Below are 27063 nucleotides of genomic sequence, written 5' to 3'. Positions count from 1 at the left end.
GAAACACCACACAAAAAAGGAAATCTTGCAAAATGTGACAATATGGAAGAACCTTGAGGACATTCGGCTAAATGAAATAAGGCACTCACAGAAAGACAAATATATGAGATATCTAAAATAGTCAAATTCATAGAGTCAGAGTGAAATGGTGGTTGGCTGAGGCTGGGGGACAGGGGGAAATGGGGAGTATGCTAATCAACGGGCATAAAGTTTCAGTTAAGCCAAGATGAGTAACTTCTAGAGATCCACTGTACAACATTTGTACATATATTCAACAACATTGTATTGTACACTTCACAATTCACAATTTTTAAGAGGGTAGATCTCATATTCAGCATTTTACAAAAATTAAATTTAACTTAATTGGGGGCACCTGGGTGGCTCAGTTGTTAAACGTCTGCCTTTGGCTCAGGTCATGATCCCAGGGTCCTGGGATGGAGCCCCACATTTGGGCTCCCCACTTGGCAGGAAGCCTGCTTCTCCCTCTCCCTCTGTCTGCCACTCCCCTTATTTGTGCTCTCTCTCTCTCTGTCAAATAAATAAATAAAATCTTTAAATAAATAAATTTAACTTAATTTAAAAGCCCCCCCAAAAAGTCCCAATAAATTTTAACTGACTGAAATCACACAAAATATCTTCTCTGACCACAACAGAATGGAGCTGTAAGTCAAAACCAGAAGGAAAACTGGAAAATTAACAAATATGTGGAAATTAAACAACACACTCTTAAAACACATTGAGTCAAAGAAGAAACCAGAAAGGAAATTAAATGTATGAAATTAAATCACAACATAACGAAACTTATGAGATGTAGCAAAAGCCGTGCTCAGAAAGAACTTGAGGGGCACCTGGGTGGCTCAGATGGTTAAGCGTCTGCCATTCAGCTCAGGTCATGATCCCAGGGTCCTGGGATCGAGTCCCGCATCAGGCTCCCTGATATGCGGGGAGCCTGCTTCTCCCTCTGCCTCTGCCTCTCTCTCTCTCTCTCTCTCTGACTTTCATGAATAAATAAATAAAATATTAAAAAAAAAGAAAGAACTTGAGAGGTGTAAATATATACATTAAAAAAGAAGAAATATCTCAAATCAGTAACCTGACATTACACTTTAAGAAACCCCCCCCCAAAAAAATCTAACTAAATACAAAGCTAGTAGAATGAAAGAAATAATAAAGATTAGAGTGGAGGGCGCCTGGGTGGCTCAGATGGTTAAGCGTCTGCCTTCGGCTCAGGTCATGATCCCAGAGTCCTGGGATCGAGTCCCGCATCGGGCTCCCTGCTCCTTGGGAGCCTGCTTCTCCCTCTGCCTCTCTCTCGCTCTCTCTCTCTCTGTGTCTCTCATGAATAAATAAATAAAATCTTAAAAAAAAAAAAAGATTAGAGTGGAGATAAAGAAAAGAGAGAACAGAAAAATACTACAGCGAATCAACAAAACAAAAAGGTAGCTCTTTGAAAAGACCAACGAAGTTGACAAACATTTAGCCAAAGTAAGAAAAAAAGGGGAAAGACTCAAATCACTAAAATCAGAAATGAAAGTGGTGACCTTACATAAATATAAAGGATTATAAGCAAATACTAAGAATAACTGAACCCCAACAAATTAGGTAACCCAGATAGAATGGACAACATCCTCCTGGAAGTTCTAGCCACAGCAATCAGATAAACGAAGAAACCAAAAAATCCTCACATCGGAATGGAAAAACTATAACTATATTCACAGATTTCATGATCTTATAGATAGAAAATCCTAAAGAACTCACACACAAACTACTAAAGCTAATAAACAAATTCATCAAAGTTGCAGGATAAAAGAGCAACACGCAAAAATCAGTTGTATTCTTTTTTTTAAGATTTATTTATTCTAGGGGCACCAGGGTGGCTCAGTTGGTTAAGCAGCTGACTCTTGGTTTTAGCCCGGGGCCATGATCTTGGGGTCCTGGGATTGGGCCCTGCGTCAGGCTCTGAGATTAGTGGGAAGTCTGCTTGGGGATTCTCTCTCTCTCCCTCTCCCTCTGTGCCTACCCCCACTCACACTCTTTCTCTAAAATAAATAAGTAAACTTTTAAAAATAAATAAATAAAATGGCAATACTACACAAAACAATCTACAAAATTCATTACAATCCCTATCAAACTTCCAATAGCCTTTTTTTTTTAAGATTTTATTTATTTGACAGAGAGAGACACAGCGAGAGAGGGAACACAAGCAAGGAGAGTGGGAGAGGGAGAAGCAGGCTTCCCGCCGAGCAGGGAGCCCGATGTGGGGCTTGATCCCAGGACCCTGGGACCGTGACCCAAGCCGAAGGCAGAAGCTTAATGACTGAGCCACCCAGGCGCCCCTTCCAATAGCCTTTTATGCACAAACAGAAAAGCCAACCCCAAAATTGATATGAAATTGCAAGACAAGTCGAATAGCCAAAACCTTGAAAAAGAGGAACAATGTTGGAGGCCTCCTACTTTGATTTCAAAATTTATTATAATCAAAACAGTGTGGTACTGGCATAAGGATATATACGGAGAAATTGAATAGAATTGTGAGTCCAGAAATAAGCCTATACATCTACAGTCAGCTCATTTTTGACAAAGGTGCAAGATGATTCAATGAAGAAAATTAGGCTTTTTACAAAATGATGCTGAGACAAGTGGCTAGTCACATGAGAAAGTATGAAGCTGAACCCCCTACTTTACAATATATACAAAAATTAATTCAAAATGGACCAAAGACCTAAATGTTCAAAGAGCTGAAACTTTGAAATTCTGAGGAAAACAAAGGTCAAATCTTCATGACTTTGGATTTGACAGTGATTTTTTTAGATATGACACCAAAAGTACAATCAACTAAAGGAAAAACAAATAACTTGGACTTCAGTAAAAGTAAAAACTTTTGTGCATCAAGAAAGAGATGCATTTCTCCAGAATGGGAGAAAATATTTGCAAATCACATATGTAATAAGGGCCCATTATTCAGAATATATGAAGAACTATTACTATTCAACTACAAAAAGACAAACCACCCAATTAAAAAATGGGCAAAGGGCTCTAATAGACATTTGTTCAAAGAATATATACATATGGCCAATAAGCACATGAAAAGATACGCAACATTATTAGTCACTGGGGAAATGCAAGTAAAAACCACAAAACCTCACACCCACTAGTATGGCTATAATTAAAAACAAATGGAAATTAACAAGTCTTGGCAAGGATGTGGAGAAATTGGAATCCTTGTACTTTCTGGTGGGAATGTAAAATGGTGCAGCTGCTGTGGAAAACCATTTGGAGGTTCCTCAAAAAGGTAAACATACAATTACCAACTGACCCAGGAATTCTACTCCTAGGTATACTGAAAGAATTGGATTTTCAATTATTTTGAAAACTATCTCAATTATTTTGAAAACAGGCATCCAAACAAATACTTGTACATGAATTTTCATACAGCGCTATTCACAAAGCCAAATGATGAAAATAAGCCAAACATCCTTCAGTGGAAGAATGAATAAACAAAATATGGTATATCTATTCAGTGGAATATAATTCAGCCATAAGAAGGAATGAGGAACTGATACATGGACCTCCAACGCGGATGGACCTCAAAAAAAAAGTGTACAATTAAAGTAGCATTTAGTACCTTCACCATGTTGTGCATCCATCATATCTACTTTGAAAACATTCTCATTACCCCAAAGGAGACTCCCATCCTCCCCAGCCTCTGGCAACCACTAATCTATTTTCTGTCTCTATGGATTTACCAATACTGAATATTTCATATAAATGGAACCATACAGTATGTGAGCTTTGGTGCCTGATTTCTTTTACTTAGCATATTGTTTTTTGAGGTTCATCCACCCACATGTTGTAGCATGTGTCCATGTGTCATGTATCCATGTGACAATATTTCATTCTTTTTTTGGCTATGTAATTATCCATTGCGTATACCACATTTTGTTTAAGAAGTCAATTCCAGATGAATTTTAGATCTAAATGTATAAGGTAAAATAATATGACTTGTAAATGAAAATAGGGGAAAATGCCCTAAGAGCAGGAGACTCTAAGTATCAATGTGTTTCTTTTGATTATTACAAGTATTAAATAGTATTGATTAAATAACATAAACATATTATAAATTTGGGTACTTATAAGCAAAAATAAGTATTGAAAATCCCACTCCTAATGATATAGATGACTTCCTTGAAATTAGTTCATATCATGAATAAATATTAGTTATTTCCAGAATGAGGCCTGGCTCATCACCAATTATATCCCTATTTCTCATTTTCAGAGATATGTCAATGGGCACGGACAGAATTTTGTTATAGCGGGGTCACCCAAAATTTTAAAATTTCCTTTAGAGTTATATGGCATAAATCAAGTACTGAGCCACCCCCAAGTTTTTCCCAATGATCTATCAGCTGATCAGTTCATTAATAAGTCCTTCTTCAATTCTGTCTAAAGGAAAACACGGGAAACTATTCGATATGCAGGATTCCCTGCCCAGTCATTCATCATTCAGTTTCCCAGCCAGGATATTTTAATGCCTCTTTGGCTCCTCAGACATGTTAAACTCTGGGGCAATGCACCATGGGAAGACCAGAGCAGGGAAGAGCGGTGGAAGGGTGGTGATGAAGGGGAGGGTGGGGATGTAGGACATCCCTTTGGGTTTTCCTCACATCAGTTTCAGAAAGAACGTATGGAACTAAGGATTCAGAAATAGATTTCTGTTGGGGCACCTGGGTGGCTCAGTCATTAAGTGTCTGCCTTCGGCTCAGGTCATGGTCCCAGGGTCCTGGGATCGAGCCCCGCATCGGGCTCCCTGCTCCGCGGGAAGCCTGCTTCTCCCTCTCCCACTCCCCCTGCTTGTGTTCCCTCTCTCGCTGTGTCTCTGTCAAATAAATAAAATCTTTTTTTTTTTTAAAGAAATAGATTCATGCAAAACTATCCATGCCCCCAATCTCCCTTGGGCGGTCCTGACGCACCCCTGCCAGGCACAAGTGAACCTTGGTCACTAAAGGACTCCTCAGAAGTGTCTCCTCAGGGGCGCCTGGGTGGCTCAGTCGGTTAAGTGGCTGCCTTTGGCTCAGGTCATGATCCCGGGGTCCTGGGATCGAGCCCCACATCCGGCTCCCTGCTCAGCGGGAAGCCTGCTTCTCCCTCTCCCACTCCCCCTGCTTGTGTTCCCTCTCTTGCTGTGTCTCTGTCAAATAAATAAATAAAATCTTTACCAAAAAAAAAAGAGGCTCCTCAGATTGCATCTCCAAGAGGCCTCTCTGGGTCCTGAGCACCCAGGCCGCTGCTGACCTACAGGGGCTGGGGAGCTGCAGGCCACAGTGCGGGTGCAGGGTCTACCTTACTGCACCAGTTGCCAAGTTCACCTCTGGAGCACTGGATGTTTTTTGCCCTCACTCATCTCCAAAATGAGGAAGGAGTTAAGAGCCCTGAGAGAAAGGACAATCTCCCTGGAGACCACCAGGCCCCTGTGCTTCCCTATTGCATCATTTTGGGGCTGCTCGATGACCTCTGCCAAGGTCAGTTTTCAGCGAGGACAGCATGCTGGGTAGGCTGAGCTGCAAAAGGCTGGCAGGCTGGCAGGCGGGCAGAAACATCGAAGGAGACACAGCATCAGGAAGGAGAAAAACCAGTTTGCAGAGATGCTTCCGAGGTGTTTCGGTCAGAGCCACTCCCAGAGGCCACCAGATCCCAGGGGTCTTGCATGCAGCCAGCTTCATGGTGACTGATCCACCAGTGCCCCAGCCAGTGTGGGCCCAAGTCCAGAGAGCTGGAGGAGGGCCAGGCACGCTGGCAGTCCCAGAGGCTGAAACCGACAGCAAGATCAGGGAGACGGGATGGAGGCCTCAAAACTCAGGAAACACCGAGAGCCTTTACAGCCACACTTCGTTTTTGGTAGTGATTTGCCAGTTATAGAAGAGTGAAGTGCAGCTTAAGTTCACATTTAACCCTAAAGCAGCGAGCCCCACACATTCAGGGAGTTTATATTGACATCCAGCCCTGGGCCAGCCGTTGCCAGTTCCTGAGGTTCTAAGACCATCTCTGCCCACAAGAGAAAGTACACGAGAGGTGTTCTAAGACAGCGGTTCTCAAAGGGGGAGTGCTGGAGCATCAGCATCACGTGGGAACTTGTCAGAAATGCCCATTTCCTGGCCCTACCCCAGGCCGACTGAGGTAGAAATTCTGGGGGTGAGGCCCGGCCATCAGTGTTTTAACAAAACCTGGGTTTTAAATGCTGTTCTAGGGGCGCCTGGGTGGCTCAGTCGTTAAGCGTCTGCCTTCAGCTCAGGTCGGGATCCCAGGGTCCTGGGATCGAGCCCCTCATCGGGCTCCCTGCTCTGCGGGAAGCCTGCTTCTCCCTCTCCCGCTCCCCCTGCTTGTGTTCCCTCTCTGGCTGTCTCTCTGTCAAATAAATTTAAAAAATCTTAAAAAAAAAATAAAATAAATGCCGTTCTAAGAGGACAGTCAGTATGGAGTGAGTTTGGGGAGCAAAAGGAGGAAGTGATGTGACATTAGAAAGAAGGATCTGGACAGGTCGGGAGGCGCTATCGGGGGCTAAAAACAAAGGCTAACTGAAGGCGCATTAACAGTATGGCTCAGCATCGGGTCTGTGAGCTGGGGCACAGGAAACCCGAGTAGAGGCAGGACATAAAGGATGTGGGAGCTGGGGGCTGCTGGGGGCTTGAGTGAAGACTGACTCAGTGAGCACGGTGTTGGACGAAAATTCAGGAATATGTAGCCCAGAAGTAAGGAGGTGGGGCGTTCGGAGAGCCTGCCTCTCAGGGGCCATGCCCCCCACGCCCAGCTCTCCCCGTGACTCTCCTACAAGTCCCAGACCCCTCTGGGTGGGAGAATGGCTAGAAGGGGGATGGCTCCCTGGTCCTAGTCTACGTACAGGGACAAGATGTACTTTTGGAGGACTGGCACCCCCTGTTAACAGGGCAGCTCTTTGGTAAAGAGCTCAGATGTGGAACCTCCCACCTGACGGGTTATCTTGAGAGAACAGGGTTTGGAGTCCTCCAAGAACAAAGCAGACCATGGCTCAGAAGGGATTTCCTCACCCTGTGGGCGACAGCCAAGAGGCTGACGAATGACACTTTCCGAGAAGCCACTGCCGGGAGCTGAACGTATCCATCCTGTCTGGAGAGAGAGGCCTGGGGCTGGGGAGACTATTTCAGTCCCTCCCTCTGCCACAAGGCCCTGGGAAGGGAAACCCCCCCAAGCTCCAGTTGCCTCTTCTGTAACATAAGGAGTGAGGTCTCCTTGGCTTCCAAGGGCCCTTCAGCCCCGGTGTACTACGAGACTGGAGGGAGTAGGGGATACAGCCCCAAGCGGTTGCAACAGTCACTGCGGAGGGACCCGAACACGCTCCTGGGTGGCGGCCGTGCCCTGGTTTGCTGGCAGAGAGAAGGTCAAGACCTGGGTCCTACACGAACGGGCCTGGACCCAGACATGCCCCTGTGCCTCGGCCCCAGCAAGTGGTGGCGCGGTGCTCTCTGAGCCGGGGACAGGAGCACCGGCACTGGGATAGCAACCCACAGGCCTCACACGGGGCTCAGGCCAGCCTCTGGCTCCTCAGTCCCGTCCCTGCCCGTGGGATCTGAACTGGGAGCCTCTGGCCTCCCGGCTCTGCCCGTCGGATGACTCATCAGCCTGCTTGTGCGGTCTCCGAGTGTCTGTGTGTCTTCCCGTCGCGTCCTCGGAAAGGCAGCGGAGCTGAGGCCTCTTAGCCATATGCTGGGGAGGTGGCGGGCGATGTAAAGCAGCAGGACATCGCTCTCCTTTATTCCGTTCGGCCATTTCTTTCCCTAGTGCCCGTTGTCTCTCCTCTTTCTGAGACAGTCAGGGCTGACATGATGGTCAGGATGCTTGGGGAATGGGGGGCCCTGGGAAGCTATGTCAGAGGGCTGAAAGGGAAAGAATGGGTACTGATAGGTCAGCCAGGAGCCCCAAGTTCGAAATCCTGTCCCACAACCGCAGGGACGAGAATGTCCTTTCTTCCTGGAGCCCTTGCATGCGAAGGGCAGTGGAGTCTGAATTCAGAACCGGGAATCCTCAAGTCTCTTCCTGTCTCTGCCCACTGACATCTAAAGGCCTTCCTGCCGCTTGCCCTAAATAACTGATCTCTACAATAGGCCCCAGGCCCCCTGGTTCTGGCCTCTCCTGGGGATGCCAGTGTAGACAAGGACCTCCGAAATGAGCTTTCAGGCTAACAGGTGTGATAACAGGGGTTGGCAGCTTTAAGAAAACAGGAGTGGCCTTTTGCGGACTCATTTTCAGGCACTCTGCTGACTCTCGTAAGCAGGCAGTAACGGGGGCGCCTGGGTGGCTAAGCGTCTGCCTTCGGCTCAGGTCATGATCCCGGGGTCCTGGGATCGAGCCCCGCATCAGGCTCTCTGCTCCGCGGGAAGCCTGCTTCTCCCTCTCCCACTCCCCCTGCTTGTGTTCCCTCTCTCACTGTGTCTCTCTCTGTCAAATAAATAAATAAAATCTTAAAAAAAAAAAAAAAGCAGGCAGTAACGGCTGGCTCCACTGATAGAGTACTTCCTTCAGTTTTCGCGTCAGTCCCCTCTCCTACATGCTACGTGAACAAAGGTCCTTTCAATGGTGTGGTATGACAGCAGCTGTCCGGGGTGGTACTGGACGCAGAGCCATGCAGAGAGTGCCCTCTGAAAGAAGTTGAATTTCCCCCTAATTCCAAGAGTACAGTCTCAGTTCTAGGAGGGATGGTGGGGCCGTCAGTCTACAAGCCTTCAGGATCCTTTTCTTCTGGGTCACTTCCTCCTCTGGGCTGAGCACTTGCATTCTTTGTAGTGTCCATTTTAGTCTCCTCTTTCCTCTCCCACTAGTTTGAGGATGGACACACCTAATAGTGCAAATACCGTCCACAAAAAGTCCACCATTCGCCATCACTTCCCCGCCACACTGCAGGTATGTCAAGTTGGGGGCTTCTAGTCTATTTGGGTTGTTACTTGCTAGGGGTATATCTAGCTCACTGGGGGACATTAGCTTATTACTTCACACTGACTAGAGAGAAGTATCTCTAGAAAAGAATGGCATACCACGCTACCCTTCTGACCACCACAAAGAGGCTTAAAAAAACAGCTGGGAATGATGGAAACACCATTAATTAAGGATGCTCAACTTTCCTAATTAATTTTCTTTTTAAAATAACTAGCTGAGGGAAGCCTGGGTGGCTCAGTCAGTTAAGTGTCTGCTTTCGGCTCAGGTCACGATCCCGGGGTCCTGGGACTGAGTCCCACATCAGGTTCCTTGCTCGGCAGGGAGTCTGCTTCTCCCTCTCCCTGCCGCTCCCCCTGCTTGTGCACACGCGCGCTCTGACAAATAAATAAAATCTTTTTAAAAAGTAGCTGAAAGATGAAGGAAGAATGTTCCAAATGTTTATGGAACACCTACTGTGGCCCATCAGAGTGAGGCATGCTCACACCTCATTTGATCCTCACAGCAGCCAACAGGATAGAATTATCATCTCCATTTTACAAACCTGAAAACAGGCATAGAGGGGTCCCTTGATGGAAAAAATATCTGGAGATATCTATGCTAAAAAAGTGACTGCCATCTCTGGGTGATTTAGTAACCATGGAGTTTTGTTTCATGTTTAATATGAAACATTTCATGTCATTAAAAAAGTAAAATTTTATGAAATAGGAAGGTAGCGAAGCCTTGACCAACATCTTAAAACTAGGATGTGACATAGCTATAAATCCATGTCCTCCAACTTCCCTGCCCTGCCCTTGACATGACATTGTCTTCTCAGGAGACAATCCCTGAGGCCAATGGGGAAGGAAGAGAAAATACCAATATCACAAGACAGTTTCTGGGTGGCTCAGTCTGTTAAGCACGTCTGCCTTCGGCTCAGGTCATGGTCCCAGGGTCCTGGGATCGAGCCCCTCATCGGGCTCCCTGCTCTGCGGGGAGCCCGCTTCTCCCTCTCCCACTCCCCCTGCTTGTGTTCCCTCTCTCGCTGTGTGTCTCTCTCTCTGTCAAATAAATAAATAAAATCTTCAAAAAAAAAAAAAAACCAAGACAGTTTCCATCTGACCTAGTTCTCACTGGGGCCATCCCACTAGGCCGTGGGCCTGACTCTGCCCTGACACTTCTGGATGTTCCCTCCTGCTATCCAATGTGTGCTGAGACCATGAGGCCACGGGGCTCACCTTGCCATTCTCAGTATATCCGTTTACAAAACTTCCAGACTTTCCTGCACAGCATCCCAAGTGTATGGGGTTGTAGCTGAACAGCCATAAAAACCGGCTTCCCTTTAGGCCCTGGAGCAGTGTGGCACCAATTTGAAAACCTCTAGGCCACATGGTGAGAAGTCAAAAAAATAAAAAGAAAAAGGCCATTTACCACGGCCCTGGGATTTCTACAAAGAGATAAATCTGTGGCTGAGGGCCCAGACTGCTTCCTTCATCGTTTCACTCTATATACCTCAGTGCTGAGAGGGTCAGCAGGAGAGACATCAAGGGCGTGCAAGGTCCCTAGGTCTGTGGCGGCATTTAGGCCTCCGCTTGCTGCTTGGGACTCTGACAGAAAACACTGTGGTAGTGGGCGCTGAGGGGAACGGCCACTGGAATGGGGGCACTTCTCCCAGGGCAAACACCGAATGCTCTCTTCCTGCTGGAGAATAAAGTTCCCTCAGCCCTGGGCTTGGTTGGTCATGTCGATAGAATGATAGCCATAGAAACTCTCTCCAGCTTAGCAATTCTCTCTAGGCTCCTTTCAGAGGACCTGAACACTCTTATTTTCCACCTCTCTTGAGAAAGAATGAGAGTAGGACTCATGGCCATCATGTGTTTGCTGAGCACCTGACACTTGAAGAACTTAGATCACCGAGGGTGGGGAAGCTGAGTAACCAGACAGATAGACAGATAGATAGATGAATAGATAACTATAGATAGCTGATAGCTATATTTCCACTTTTATTGATCAAGTAACTCATTGTGTATCAGTCTCGTGCTAGGCACTGAAGATACAATGCTGAACAAGAGAAACAGCTTAGATTCCTTTCTGTGAAGTAGGACACGAACCCCTCCCAAATTTCCTGTGGGTGACCAATTCCTATCATTGGTGCCTCACAGTTTTATACTCTTTCGTCACCTCTAGGGTCAAGATCCACATGGTGACTTTCTTCAGACTGGAGATACTGGGCAGGACTCCCTTCTCCTGTGGAGTTTCTGGTGCCTAAGAAGGCTTGACCGCCTGCTGAAGTTTCTCCTGCATACGCTACAAGTATACGGCTGCTCACCTGTGTGGGTTCTCTGGTGCTTAATAAGGTGGGAGTTCTGAATGAATCTTTTTCCACATTCATAACATTTAAAGGGCTTCTCTCCTGTGTGAATTCTTAGGTGTGTGTGTAGATTTGTATTGTGACTGAAGCTTTTCCCACACCATGAGCATCTGTATGGTTTTATTCCTTGGTGTGCCATTAAGTGCTTATTAAGATCTGAACTCCATCTAAACCTCTTATCACATTGTTGACATTTATAGGGCTTCTCTTCAGTGTGAATTCTCTGGTGCTTAATAAGGTCAGAGCTAACTCTGAAGCTTTTCTCACATTCCTGACACTTAAAAGGTTTCTCTCCTGCATGGCCTTTCCCTTGAAGATCCTTATGTTTTGGAAGCTCTTGTTTACAAGTTGAAAGTTTCTTTCTTTTCCTCCCTAGAAAAGCTCGGTGCCGTCTCCGTACCCTGCGTGTACCACCATGATTTTCTTTGCCTGTTGTTTTCTGGGCAACTTTCATTCTGGCCTTTCTTAATACTTTGCATCCTGATGCTTGTATTTCTAATGCAGAAAGAGATATAGGTTGGTCATTTCCAGTGTCATTTTTGAGCTTTAACCCTGTTGGAACAAACAGAAGAGTCAGCCGTCTGTGTCCCAGAACAAGAAAACTATAGGAATGGAGAGAAAAATCAATGATGATTGCCTTTAAAAAACAAAGAATAAGTGATTTCTGGTCCAATATGGACAAAATGGCACAGATGCATTTCCTCCTGATCCTCCCTGCTGGGCACAATAACAAGCCAATGAAAGAATGCAAGCCACAACCAACAGAGAATTCCGAAACATGGTAAGAAGAAAGCAAAATGGTTTGGGATGCCAGGCCTAGCAGAGTAACACAGTAGGGTGTCCTGCATCCCCAGAGCCGCCAGGAGAAGGCAACCCGAGCTAGCATCTTCCAACCCTCAACCTAGCAACACAAAGCTACCTAGACAGCCTTAGCTCTGAATGAGAAGCCTGCCAATATCAGAACCCCAGTTAAGAGACACCAGAGTGGGCAGGCGGGACGAGCAAGAGGCACCTAGCCACAGTAGCCTGGCCTAGGAAGCCTCTTCATCCCTGAGGGTCTAAGATTCCCCTTTCCCACTGAGAGGCACTCTGGCCTGTGTAAATACCTTCCTCACCCTCAGGCGATACCAGCAGGGACATATGGGAGCCCTAGTAGTACCACATAAACCAAGGAAACCACAATATCACCACAAAGGCTCTGAAAATTAAACTGTCACTAGAGGGGCGCCTGAGTGGCTCAGTCGTTAAGCATCTGCCTTCGGCTCAGGTCATGGTCCCCGGGTCCTGGGATTGAGCCCCGCATCGGGCTCCCTGCTCGGCGGGAAGCCTGCTTCTCCCTCTCCCACTCCCCCTGCTCGTGTTCCTGCTCTCGCTGTATCTCTCTCTAATAAATAAATAAAATCTTTAAAAAAATAAAAAAATAAAACTGTCACTAGAAGTATAACCCACAAAAGTAGGAAAGAACTATGTGCTAAACTAAAACAGGGTGACTGTTAAATTAAAATATTTAAAAAGGACCCAGACTCTTCCAAAATAATAGACAAACTATCAGGATACAATCAAAAGTCACCCGTCAGGCCAAGAAACAAAAAAAATCACAACTGGAGTAAAAAAAAAAAGGCAATCTAACAAAAATGGCATCAGACTGGAAATCAAAAACCCAAAGACAACAGGAAGGGCGCCTGGGTGGCTCAGTTGTTGGGCGTCTGCCTGAGGCTCAGGTCTTGGTCCCGGGGTCCTGGGATCGAGCCCCGCAACAGGCTCCCTGCTCAGCGGGAGACCTGCTTCTCCCTCTCCCACTCCCCCTGCTTGTGTTCTCTCTCTCGCTGTATCTCTCTCTGTCAAATGAATAAATAAATAAATCTTTAAATAAAAAAAAAAAAGAAAGACAACAGGAAAATCTAGAAATACGTGGAAACAAGGGGCGCCTGGGTGGCTCAGTTGGTTAAGCCTCTGCCTTCGGCTCAGGTCATGATCCTGGAGTCCAGGGATCAAGCCACACATCGGGCTCCCTGCTCAGCGGGGAGTCTGCTTCTCCCTCTAAACCTCCCCCCTCTCATTCTCTCTCTCTCACTCTCTCAAATAAATAAAATCTTTAAATATATATATATAAATACTTCTAAAATTTCCATGGTTCAAAGAGAAAGTCTCAAAGAAAATTTAAAAATACATAGCTGAATGAAAATCAAATTCCAGGGACATTTGGGAGGCTCAGTTGCCTAAGCGTCTGCCTTTGGCTCAGGTCATGATCCCAGAGTCCTGGGATTGAGCCCCGCATCGGGCTCCCTGCTCAGCGGGAAGCCTGCTTCTCCCTCTCCCTCTGTCTGCCGCTCCCCCTGCTTGTGCTCTCTCTCTCTCTCTCTCTGAAAAATAAATAAATAAAAAAAAAAAAAAGAAACAAAGAAACAAAGAAAATCAAATTCCAGAGGTGCCTAGCTGGCTCAGTCAGTGGAACAGGTGACTCTTGATCTCAGGGTCGTGAGTTCAAGGCCCATGTTGGGTGTAGAGATGACTAAAAAATAAAATTTTTAATAAATAAGTAAGAAAAAAAAGAAAAGAAAATTACAATATATCAAAATATGTGGAATGCAGCTAAAGAAGTGCTCAGAGGACAAGGTACAGCCCTAAGTGCTTACAAGAGAAAAGGGGAAAGGTCTCAAATCAATAATCTAGGTTCTACTTCAATAAACCAGAGAAAAAAGCAAAATAAACCCAAAGCAAGTTAAAGAAAGGAAATAATAAAGCTCAGAGCAAAAGTCACAACCGAACAAAAAGCTTGTTCTTCAAAAAACTTAAAAAAATTGATAAACCTCTATCACCACTGACAAAAATAAAAGGAAGGAAAATCCAAATCACCAGTATCAGGAAGGAAATTGGATATATCCCTACACATCCCGCAGCAACTAAAAGAATGGTAAGAAAGGCGCCTGGGTGGCTCAGCCCGTTCATCTGACTCTTCATTTCGGCTCAGGTCATGACCTCAGGCTCTTGAGATCAAGCCCTGCTTCTGGCTCTGCACTTAGCAGGCAGTCTGCTTCTCTCCCTCTCCCTCTCTCTCTGCCCCTCCCCCTGCTCACACACTCTCTAAAAAATAAATAAATAAATCTTTAAAAAAATAATAAAAATAGGGCGCCTGGGTGGCTCAGTTGGTTAAGCGACTGCCTTCCGCTCAGGTCATGATCCTGGAGTCCCGGGATCAAGTCCTGCATTGGGCTCCCTGCTCGGCAGGGAGTCTGCCTCTCCCTCTGACCCTCCTTCCCTCTCGTGCTCTCTATCTCTCATTCTCTCTCAAATAAATAAAATCTTAAAAAAAATAATAAAAATGAATAAAAGGATGGTAAGATAATACTATAAACAATCTTATGTTCATGACTTTTAAAAGTTTGGAAAAAATGGACCAATTCTTCAAAACCACAAACTAACAGAATTCAACCAACATGAAACAGATCATCTGAATAGCACTATCACCATTAAACAAATTGAATTCATAGTTTAAAAGCTTCCCCCCCAAATCCAAGTCCATATGGTGAGACTGGAGGATTCTACCAAATATTTAAAGAATTAACACCAATTTTACACACTCTCTTCCAGTGAGGAGGAGGAAATACTACCCAACTCATTTTATAAGGTCAGTATTACCCTGATAGCAAAATCATATAAAGACAATACTAAAAAAGAAAACTACTGGGGTGCCTCGGTGGCTCAGGTGCTTAAGCAGCTGACTCTGGATTTTGGCTCAGGTCATGGTCCCAGAGTCCTGGGATTGAGCCCAAGGTCGGGCTCTGTGCTCAGCAGGGAGTCTGCTTGGGGATTCTCTCTCCCTCTGTCCCTCCCCTCCCACCCCCGCTCATGCATGCATGTGCATGCTCTCCCTCTCTCTCTCTCTCTCTCTAAAATAAATAAATCGTTTTTTAAAAAAGAAAACTACAGACTAACATCTCCCATGACCTTAAATGTGGAAATACTCAACAACATACTGGCAAACAATGTAGCAATATGTAAGAATTATATACCAGGATCAAGAAAGATTTACTGCAAGTATACAAGGCTGATTCAACAATTGAAATCAATCAGCATAACGTACCACATCAACAAGCTTTGAAGATCATACACCTATCAAAAGACACAGGAAAGTGTTTCACAAATTCCATATCCATTCATGATAAGAACACTAAGTTAGGAATTATACTGACTCAATAATAGAATATCAACATTAAAAAAACCATACCAATGTAAATAGGTAATGGTGAAAAACTTAATGTTTTCATGATAAAATTGGGACAAGATAAGGATGTCTGCTCTTTCCACTCTTACTCAACATAGCAGGAAGTTGGAGCTACTGCAGTTACGGCATTAAAAAGAAATTAAAAGGCAGTGCAGATAGTGTGATTATCTATGTGTAAAAATCTCAAGGAATCTACAAAAAAAAAAAACCTCTTAGAATAAGTGAGTTAACAGGATCACAGAATGCAAGATCAAAATACAAAATGAGTGGCATTCCTATATAAAAAACAATGAACACATAGAAACCGAAATTAAAAATAGTACCATTTACAAATGTTCCTGTGAAAATGAAACGCTCTGGCCTATATTTAGCAAAACACATAGAGGATCTGTACACTGAAAATTACAAAAAGTTGATGAAAGAAATTAAAAACCTAAATAAATAGACACACACTGTGTTCAGTGAGCAAAAAAATCAACATAGTAAAGACAACAATCCTCCTCAAACTAATACATAGGTTTAATGTCATATCTAGCAAAATCCCAATAAAGTTTCTTGTAGACATAGGTAAGCTTACTCTAAAATTTACATGGAAAGGCACAGGCCCTAGAAGGGCTAAAATAAAATTTTATTTTACAAAAAAGAATAAAGTGGGAAGAATCGGTCTACTTGACAGATATTAAGGCTTTGATATTACATACCTACAGCAATCAAGACAGTGCAATATTGGCAGAGGCACAAACACAAAGCTCAATGGAACAGAAGAGATGGACACAAATATAATACCCAACTGCTCTTTGACAAAAGTGCGAAAACAATTCAGTGGAGGGGGCGCCTGGGTGGCTCGGTCGGTTAAGCGTCTGTCTGCCTTCGGCTCAGGTCATGATCCCAGGGTCCTGGGATTGAGTCCCCAGTTGGGCTCCCTGCTCAGCAGGGAGCTTGCTTCTCCCTCTGCCTCTGTTCCTCCTCCTGTTCCTGCTCTCTCTCTCTCTCTCTGACAAATAAATAAATAAAATCTTTAAAAAAAACAAAAACAAAAACAAAAACAATTCAATGGAGGAAGGACAGGCTTTTCAAAAAACGGAGCTGAAGCAATTGGCCCCCCATAGGCCAAAAAATGAACCTCATCCTAAACTTCACACCTCATATAATAATTAACCCAAAATGGATCACGGACTTAAATACAAGACTATAAAACTTTTAGGAAAAAATAGCAGAGGGGTGCCTGAGTGGCTCAGTTGGTTAAGCGACTGCCTTCGGCTCAGGTCATGATCCTGGAGTCCTGGGATCGAGTCCCGCATCGGGCTCCCTGCTCAGCAGGGAGTGTGCTTCTCCCTCGAACCCTCCCCCTCTCATGCTCTCTCTACCTCATTCTCTCTCTCAAATAAATAAATAAAATCTTAAAAAAAAAATAGCGGAAAATTTTAGGGATCTAGGGTTAATCCAAGTTCTAGCCTTGACACCAAAAATACAATGTATAAAAGGAAAAAATGAAAAATTGGTCCTCATCAAAATGAAAACCCTTTACTCTGTGGAAGCCCACGGGAAGAGGATTAAAAAGACAATATACAGACTTGGAGAAACTATTTGCAATCGACATATTCGACAAAGCACTAGAATCTATAATATATAAGAAACTCTCAAAACTCAACAGTTAAAAAACAATCCAATTAAGATGTGGGTGAAAGATATTTCACTGACGAGAAAATAGAGATGGCAAGTAAGTGCATGAAAAGCTATAAAACATCCCTGGCCATTAGGGAAATGCAAATCCAAATCACAACGTGATAACACTACACACCGATCAGATTGGCAAACATAAAATGGAGATAATATAAACACTGGCAAGGACATGGAGAAACTGGACCACTCATCCTTTGCTGCTGGGAATGTGGAATGGTACAGTCACTGTGGAAAACAGTTTGGCAAGTGTTCAGGAAATTAAACATGTAATTGCCATATGAACCAGCAACGGTACCCTTAAGGTATTTATTCTAGAGAAATGAAAACTTATCTCCATAAAAAACCCTGCACACAAATGCTCCTGACAGCTTTATTCACACTAGCCCAAAACTGAAGACAGCAAAGATCTCTTTTCAGTGGTGAATGGTTACACAAACTGTGGTCTCTCAACATCATGGCATGCTACTCAGTATTAAAACAAACAAACAAACAACTACTGATACACACAACAATTCAGATCAATTTCCAGGGAATTATTCTGAATGAAAAAAGTTAATGCCAAAGGGTTACACATTTTATGGTTCTATTCATGTAACACTTTTGAAACGCCAAAATATCAGAAATGTAGAGCAGATCAGGGGTTGGCATGGGTCGGTGATGGGGTGAGGTATAGCGGACACGTGTGTGATGATAAAAGGGCCACAAGAAAGGCCCTTGTGGTAATATAACTGTCCAGTATCTTGACTGCAGAGGTGAACGTGCAAACCTACACTTGCAATAAAACTTTACAGAACTAGGGGCCCCTGGGTGGCTCAGTTGGTTAAGCCTCAGACTCTTGATTTCGGCTCCGGTCATGATCTCAGGGTCAAGAGATTGAGCCCTGTGTTGTGCTCCCCACTCAGTGGGGAGTCTGCTGGAGAATCTTTCCCTCCGCCCCTCCCCCTGCGCACGCTCTCTCTCTCTCTTCCTAAAATAAATAAATCTTAAAAAAAAAACTTTACTGAACTAATTACACACACAGACAAATAAAATGGAAAATATGAAGGTCAGAAGACTGTATCAATATCAATATCCTGGTTGTGACATTATATGATACTTTTTGCAAAAGTTACCATTGAGGGAAACTGGGTAAAGCGTATACGGGTTCTCTCTGTTATGATACTTTAAATCTGCATGTGAATCTACAATTATCTCAAGAAGAAGTTCAGTAAGAAAAACCCAGGAGTAGAAGCTTGGAGTGTTAATCCCCTGCAAAGGTGCTCATCAAGGAACATTTCTCTTCTTCCCGTGTATATACTTACCTGTAGGAGACTCTCCAAGACTGTCCTTGAACTCTTGGGGACCTTGGACCTATGGTTCTCTTCCTTGTTCTAGGCAGATTACTTCAGGTTTAGGGGGTAACAATAATGCTCTGCGTATAAAACCTTGAGGTCGTGGGCTGCCATCCTAATTCCAGACTCTTTTTCAGGAAGAGTGAATGACTCTTTCATACTTTCATTTACTCCAAATGTCTAAATGGGCAGAATCTTAGATTTAGCACCTTCCTTCTAGTCTACAGTGATTGTGGGTGGAGACGCAAGGAGGAAGTGGAGAAGGAAGCCTCAGGAGGGCACGTGGAATGGGATGGGGAATGGGAATCCAGTGCTACTGAAGCAGACAGGGTCAGGGCTGACAGCAGCTTGGACGAGGCTGCTAAGAGCAGAAGACGGGGAGACAGGCTGGTAAGTCAGGATCTATTCTGAATCGTCTGGATATGCCTTGCCTTTCCCCCACACCGTCAGAGTGAGACCCAAACAGCTCCTCGAACACGGGGACTCTCCCACAGAAGATCGTCTTCCATAAACTGCGGCCAGATTACTCAACTTCTACACAAAGGAAAGGAAGAATCTTTACCTAGAGAGATGACAGTCTCATAGTTCTCCTGCATTACATCATTGTAAAGGATCTTCTGAGTAGGGTCCAGTAACTTCCATTCTTCCTCAGAAAAGGACACTGCCACATCTTCAAATGTCAACAGGCTCTGAAGAAGAGAATGGGTTTCAGTTCAGTACTTGCCACCACAGAAGCCGTCCTAGCACTCATCTCTGAACTACGCAGCAGGCCAGTCACCAAAGAAGAGTATTAAGATTCGGGGGGGGGGGGGGGGGGGGAAGAAAGTTAGAAAAAGAAAAAAGCCCGAGATCCCGAGATCAGTAAACAGTAAACAGCGTGCGAGGGGCCTGGTCCCCACCGTGCCCAGCCTAGTCGCCTAGAGGTGAACATCCGGGGCTAACATGCCTCAGAGCACCTGCCGAGCACCATGGGTCATGGGCAGCAAAGAAAAGCACAGACAAGGCCAGGTGCAGGCTGCCTGAAAAAGCTGGAAAGTACAGCTCACCTGGAACTCAGGCAAGATGAGCTCAGATGCCATCTTCCAGTTTGGGGGGCTTTTCTGCTCAGAAAAGGCTAGAATCTGTTGAGCAGGCACAGCTGTGGATGGAAAAGAGCCAGAGAAAATGTCTCTCTTTTTTGTTTACAAATACCCTGAGCTGACTTCTAGAACACGGAACCTCAGGAGTCCTTCAGTAAGGATAGCTCACCTTCACAAGTGTGTGTGTGGTGCCAGAGGTGGTCTTCTCATTGGACATGAGAACCAAGTATCTACCACTCCAAAGAACTGGTTCCCCAGCTGGCTGTTTCCCCCCAGATTTCGTGAGAGAAATTAATGAAAGGAAATCCATTATTTTTTTTTTCCTCTCATAAAATAAATGGTTTACCAGGCTAGGCAAGAACTAGAGGTGAATGAAAATCAAAGACTCAGGTCCCCCAGTGTAGCTGGTTTCTGTCTTTTTTTTTCCCCCCCGGGGCACAATTCTCTCCCCCTTCTGCCATGATGACCCATTTCTGATCCCAGTTTCTTCTCTAACATAGAAGGGTGAGATGACCCCACCTGTCCCTAGTCCATCTTCTCTCCAGTTTCTAAGAAGCAAGGTCCACGGTGTGAATACCAGGGTTCTCTGGTTTGGACATGTGTGCACCCCAGGCTGACCCTCACCTTCACCCACCATTGGCCTATTGTCCTCGCACGTGAGAGACATCCTAACAACTGGCAAGGCTGGGCACCTGGAACATTCCCATGACATTCCAGCAGAACCGATTCCTATCACAGCGCCCAGGAGAAGAGAATTATTATGAAGCTCCTCACCTCTTTCATATACAGGCTGGGTTTCTTTGTGAGTATTCCAGCCCAGCTGTTCCTGTAGTACCCGGTATGTATTCCAACATTCTTTCTGGAACATACCCATTGGTTGGGGCTCTGCTGGCTTCCACTTAAAGCCTGGGGCCACTGCTGTTCCTCCCAAGGGCACTGCCTCCTTTCCCAGCTCATGGGCTGTGACCTAGAAATAATCCCCATCCTCATTAGCACAGAACTTTTCGTTTGGGGGTGGTGGTGGAGGGATGAACAAGAGTAGAGCCCGGATTCGGGAAGTTGTGACATTCAAGGAAGTAATAAAAAAAACTAAAGAGATATTGTGCCACCAATTCCCCACAAAGAACCATACACATCATCTGGGGCAGTCAGACAGCCACAGCTCAGGCCACTGGCAGGGTGGGGGCACACTGCCTCCTGTCACAGTGCCTTCACTGGCTTGCGTTCTTGCCTTGGACCCTTGCCTAAGGGCATTTTTAACTTCTCAGTTTTCTCTAAAACAGAAGGAGTTGAATAAAAAAAAAAGATTCCCAGGGACGCCTGGGTGGCTCAGTCGGTTAAGCACCTGCCTTCCACTTAGGTCGTGATCCCAAGGTCCTGGGATGGAGCCCTGCTTCAGGCTCCCTGCTCAGCAGGGGAGTCTGCCTCTCCCTCTGCCGCTCCCCCTGCTTGAGCTCTCTCTGACAAATAAATAAAATCTTTAAAAAACATAAAAATAAAAAAAGATCCCCAGCCAGATTTTCCAATCCTTCCACAGCCAGGGAAGGATTTCATGGAGAAAGGGGATGCAGCGGAGGAAAAACTGGAGGAAAGTTTGGACTCTCACTTCCTTCTATGTGATTCCATTGTAGTAAAACGCCAAAAACATACCCTGCCCTGTCCTCCTCAAAGTGGGCTCCCGAGGAAAGGAAGGGTGCTGCCATCTCCCAAGGGCATACCCCGGTTCCCCACTTCCCAGCAAGGCCAAGGGCAGACCACTAAGGGAGGGCAATGGAGGCTCTTTTCTTCTGGCCCAGAGATAGGCGCTCCCACTAGAGAGGGCCCTACCCCTCTTGGCACCCTGATTCTGCCCACTCCGCTCGTGGCAGTTTTCTTCTTTCTGTATCCTTGCTTCCTTTTTTCTTTCCATTTCTTCTCTTTGTGGTCTTCCCAAAGTTGTCTGATTAATACTTCTGTTTGCCACCCTCTCTCCCCTTTGACCTCTAAGTGCTGTGCATTTTTTCTTCAGATTCCCCACCCCCCTTTCCCAACTCTGCCTTGCCTTTTATTTCTCTGTTTCTAAGAACTCAAGTCCTCCCTTCCTTGGCCACGCCAGCCGAGGCCCACCACCCCCAGTCTGCCCTGGCCCGAAAGAGGGCAAAATGCATTTCTCTTTTCCAAGGGCCAAGAAAGATGGCCAGGGACTCTGAAACCTGTCATCCACTACGGTTGCACATCTGTGGCTTCAGATCCTGCCTGGCTGTCCCCAAGGAATGACAGAAGAGTTACCTACTCCACCTTGTTCCTCCACTGCCCCTCCCCACCCAACGTGGATAATTCCACCTTTACCCTATTTCATTGTCCACAGAAAGGATCTCCTCACCTCATCACTTATTCCATCAGGTTCTCTCTGAAAGCGCTCTACCAGGGCCACAGCCTCTCTGATGCTCTGTGGACGATACTTCTGCACCCAGTTCTGGGTCTCCCTGGGTAGAATAGTCAGGAACTGCTCTAGCACCAGCAGTTCCAAGATCTGCTCTTTCGAGTGGATTTCTGGCCTCAGCCACTGGTGGCATAATTCCTGAAGTTGGCTGACAGCCTCAAGTGGTCCAGGTGCTTCATGATAATAGAAGCTCCGAAAGTGCTGGCGAGCGCTCTCAGGACCAAGACTGTCCGTTTGTGGGCTGGATTTCTTACTCTCACTGGAGCTCTCTTTCAGAGACCCCTCAGTCCCCCACAAAGCCTCCATGTGTGGGTACAAGCATGCATTCACCTCCAGATGTCTCATCATCATTTGCTCTAGGAACAGTTTTACTCCTATGTGTGACATCCTCCTGGTGCCACCTTTGACAACTGAGGCCTTGTCAGGTTTGGTATAAAACCAATGAGTGGATCTTCTCCCCAAGGGCACTGAGGGAGGGGAGAAAAAAAGTACATGTCAAGAAGAAAGCCACAGGACACATATTTACTTGCTATTTATAGTTATCAGAGAAGAATGAACAGAAAAAAAACCTGTCCAGTCTACCTTTTAAAAAATCAACTGCCAAGTATTAGGACACTCACGATGACAGATTACTTCAGGACATACATTTCTTTTTGTCACTCAGCTTTGAAACAAAGCACAGCTCAGAGAAGACAAATATTTGTCAATCGACAACTTTCCTTTTTTTTTTTCCTTAAAGGTCAAGGAAAAGGTGGTGGATGAAAACACTCACCCACTTGCTAAAAGAAGCTTTGAGAATATCCAACGTTTAATCTGTGTGCTTCCTGTCCCATCTTCACAAATAGGGCATATCTGAGTTTCTCTAAATTTTAACAGATCCTCTCCGCTCTTTTGTCTTTAGTTAGGGGGAAACAACTACTTGCCCCTTCATCCCCTTATGAAGACTGAAACCTTTACTTCATGGAGCACTTGATAGTCTCCTTTCCATTGTATTAATACTGGCAGGAGAACTGAGGCAACCAGATCAGAAAAAAAGTAAAGCAATTAGGGAAAAAAGTAACCTTATCCCTCACAGCAAATACCCCCCAACTGGGCAACCAGATGTCAACATTTTGGGGGGGGGAGTACTTTTGGGGAAGATGATCAAGGGCACGGTGCAGATTTGTACCTGTGCATTAACTTTTTGCTTACTTTACTGGAAAGACAAGTTGGCCTTGCTTACCAAATACAATGTCAGCTTGTAAAAAATGAAAGAGAAAGGGTGATCATTAAGGTTCTTCTGAGACAGGAAGGGTCCTAGTAAAGGTAACCCTTCTCCTGACTTTACACTTCCTCAGGGGCACACAGTAAGGCTTAAGTAAGGCTAAGGGTGGCCTTGAGAGGCTGATTTTCCGAAGTATTCCAGCAGAAACAGCAACAAAGTTCTTCTGAGGATGCCACGAGTCCTCAGAGAAACGCCTGGTTCCTTGCTGCCTATGCAGGCTCAGAAGGTATGGGGGAGCCTCCTCTATTTCCATGTCGGCAGAAGCTAACGCCTTTGAAGCTGAAAGGCCCCTTTCTCCGGCGACCTGACCATCAGCCAGCGGAAACGGGGGTGTTTCGCCGGGTGCAGCGGGAGACACTGCTGCCCCCCCCCGGCCCCCACGAATCCGCGACGCCCCCGGGGCACAACGCGGGCGGCCGGCCCCCGAAGGCGCCGGGGAGCGTCCCCGGGCTGCACGTGCACCTGGGGGACAAAGAGGTTGCCGGCGGAGGCTGCACGGGGCGGTCGAGCCCGCGCACCCGCCCGGCCCGCGCCGCCGCGGGGCTGGGATCGCCCGACGCGCCGCGGCAGGCTGCCGGCTCCGCCCCCCCCCCCCCCCCCCCCGCTCACCGCCCCGGGGGGCCGCCAGTGGCACGTGCGGCCAGCGCGGCCCGCAGCCGCGCCACCAAATCCCAGGGGCGACGCGGCTTCTCCATTACCTCCGCCCAGCCCCGGCTTCCGCGGGCGCCACTTCCCTCTTCCTCGACTCGGCAGCAATGTCGCCACGCCTCCCCGCCGCCCTGAGGAGCAAGCGCCCGGTTCCCGCGCCTCTGCGGGCCTGGCGAGGGCAGCTCCGAGCTCGGGAGCGCGGGGTGGGGAGGGGGGAGGCTTGGAGGACCGGTCCCCCACCTGATCCCTCTAGCTCCCCGAGACCGTACCCCGACTCGCCATTTTGGGGTCGCGGTCTGTGGACCTGGCCCAACCGGAAAAGAAAGAATGCGCTTCCGGCGGCTTTGTGACAGCCACGCCCAGCCGTCTCCCCCTCTACCTGTGGCGTCTGGGCGCAGCCCGGCGGAAACCGGGCCGCAGCTCCTCTCTGCGCCGGGGGCGCGGCCTTCTGCTCCGGCTCAGGCCGGGACGCGAACACGCCTTCCCCAAGGCCCGCTGGAGGCCCAGGGGGAGCCCCGGAAGCTTCTAGTCGCCTGGGAGGCATGTAGCCCACCGACTCCAGGTGCCGCGATCTTGTGGCCCTGACTTGCCAAGTGCAGATCGTTCAGCTCGCGTTCTGGCCCTTTCTACCGGGAACCCCCCCAGTGAGGGCCGCCGCCCCTGAAAGTCGCCACTAGACTTGTCCCGAGCCTCCTGAGTTGTAGGACATGACGTCCTCAGGGTCACAAGGATTGCCAGTGGCAGTTTTTGGACAAGAGTTGAGGTCTCTTGCTGCTATATCCCTTGCTTTTTCTATTGCATTATGCCTCCCTGTGAGATAGGAACCTTGTTTCATCGCGTAACTCCTGTAATGCTCAGCATAGTCTTCTGGGTAAGTCATCTTTCTAGGAACCTGAGTATCTTGGGTTGTCAGCGTCTCCAAATTATCAGTGTTTACCTAATGTTGAGCCATTTGGATGAAAACTGTCCCTATCAGTCAAAATAGAAGAAACTGTGTAGCTCAGTAGGGCAGTGGGGTTGAAACCGACATGTTTCGGAAGTCAGTGCAAGAAACTACCCCGCAAACAGAAAAGAGACCTGCAGGCCTAGGAGAAAAATAAACAGAGCACCTATCTGATTTTTTACATGCAAAAGCCAAGGAGACTCAAGGTCAGTCTTCACTTGAAAAACACAGCTGCCCAAAAGCAAGCAAAAAGATGATGAGGGAGCAGAAGGCTAGCTGAAGACTAAGCATAAGCTGACACCCTGCAACCTCCCCCAACCCCCCACTCTGGGTGGGACACGTGTGACAGTCTTCCAGGGATCTCCCAACTACCTTAATGTTAATACCTTGCTAGAGGGGAAAAAACATTAACTTGACAATGGCAAGACCTCTGGTATCTTGTAGGTATCTAGTAGGTCGGTTGTCTTTAGCATATGGAAGTTCTTTTGAAACCTCCGTTTTTCCTTACTTTCCCCAACCCCCAAGTATAAAATCACCACTCAAGACCCCGGTTCAGCAGCTCTTTCTGCCCATAAGTCCTGTCCGCATGCTTTAGTAAACCACCATTTTTGCACCAGAGAGGTCTCAAGAATTCTTTCTTGGTCGTGGGCTCCGGACCTCACACCCCCAAACCTCACCTATACTCCAAAACCCCATCAAAGACACAGTGCATTATCTGTGATATGCAACCCTAGTAAAGATGTTTGCCTCACCAGAGAAATGCTTTCAGAATCATCCTTTCAAACCTCTGTTCCTGAGGTTAGGCATTTTTCAACCTAATGTTTTTTGACAATGAAGAAGTCAAGGCATGGTTACTTCTGAACAATTCCTGGGCTTAGCCTTTCAATTGAATCATTCACTAACCAACGTAGTTAGATAAAAGGCATTTTCTATTTCTTTTTTTTTTTTAATCTTACGGTTTTTTACACCATGTGAAGTTCATATATTAATCTGCATAAAGTTATTCCTTGTAATTGTCTTCAATAGAAATTATCTGTAGATTAAACAGTTAACCATTTAGAATGAATATAGAGATAAATAAAATGCTCTCTTCAAATTACTATGGTTTATATGCTTGAAGAAAAAAAATCTTTCCTTTTTTTTTTTAATCTAGTTGTCTGAGAGAGAGAGAGAGCACAAACAGGGGAGCAGCAAGCAGAGGGAGAAGCAGGCTCCCTGCTGAGCAAAAAGTCCAATGAGGGGGACTCGATCCAAGGACCCTGGGATCATGACCAGAGCCAAAGGCAGCCGCTTAACCAACTAAGCCACCCAGGCGCCCTGAAGGGAAAGATCTTTCAAATGACTATAGACTCCAGGAAGACAAGTTGTAATTTACTTAAAACAAATTTCATTATGTATTGTTAATATGGTTACTAGTAAAACCAAACATTGAGCAGTGTTGTCATTTATAAAACTGCAAAATTAAAGGTTTCTAATTAAACTCTTAACACCTAGATGCCATTTATAGTTAAAGTTTGGCTAATATATTTGAAACACCAGAAGAGAAAGTATGTAAAATCTACAGGGCAGGGGCGCCTGGGTGGCTCAGTCGTTGGGCGTCTGCCTTCGGCTCAGGTCATGATCTCAGGGTCCTGGGATCGAGCCCCAAATCGGGCTCCCTGCTCTGCGGGAAGCCTGCTTCTCCCTCTCCTACTCCCCCTGCTTGTGTTCCTTCTCTCACTGTGTCTCTCTCTGTCAAATAAATAAATAAAATCTTAAAAAATAAAATAAAATCTACAGGGCATTTTCCTCCCTTTAAACACTTCATCCTTGAATCACCCAAGGAATCAAGGTGTGATCCTGAGCTGCAAACGACTCTCTAGGTGGAAACAACTTGAAGAAAATCGTAATTTTGAATAAGGTTACAATGAGCAAGACAAGGAAAAAGAGTTTCCAGAATTAAAATCCACAACACAAAAATGTTGAGATTTTTAACTGGGCCAAGAGCTGGGATGGAGTAAAACAAAGAACTATAGCAGCTTCGTAGGAAATCTTTACAGAGAGGGACCTGACTATGATCTGAAAGGCTTAGGAAGAGGGCAACTGTAGGGGTGCCTGGGTGGCTCAGTCGGTTAAGCGTCTGCCTTCAGTTCAGGTCATGATCTCCAGGTCCTGGGA

General features: G+C 46.1%; 1 protein-coding gene across 12 annotated transcripts in view; it reads right to left on the bottom strand.

Moving 5' to 3' along the window:
• The window catches only part of ZNF75D (zinc finger protein 75D), a 54248-nt gene extending 29967 nt beyond the window's left edge, over positions 1–24281 (bottom strand). For 9 of the 12 annotated variants that reach the window (XM_073879108.1, XM_073879112.1, XM_025852497.2 and 6 more), the window contains exons 1-5: positions 24014–24281; positions 21992–22518; positions 20404–20596; positions 19597–19688; positions 19113–19239 (exon numbers count right to left, since the gene is read on the bottom strand). In XM_073879108.1, coding sequence (XP_073735209.1) covers positions 19113–19239; positions 19597–19688; positions 20404–20596; positions 21992–22438 — 859 coding nt within the window. In that variant the 5' untranslated portion in view covers positions 22439–22518; positions 24014–24281. Of the gene's footprint in view, positions 1–10921; positions 11864–19112; positions 19240–19596; positions 19689–20403; positions 20597–21991; positions 22519–24013 lie in introns of those variants that run through there. The other 3 variants (XM_025852496.2, XM_073879107.1, XM_073879115.1) reach the window with 3 other exon arrangements.
• Between the last annotated feature and the right edge of the window lie 2782 nt (positions 24282–27063).

This window comes from Callorhinus ursinus, unplaced genomic scaffold (genome assembly GCF_003265705.2).
Source record: "Callorhinus ursinus isolate GAN/ISIS: 27379988/994484 unplaced genomic scaffold, GSC_fseal_2.0 scaffold33, whole genome shotgun sequence".
NCBI lineage: Eukaryota > Metazoa > Chordata > Mammalia > Carnivora > Otariidae > Callorhinus > Callorhinus ursinus.
Note: the sequence above shows the minus strand (reverse complement) of the source record. Positions and strands in the feature narration are given on the sequence as shown.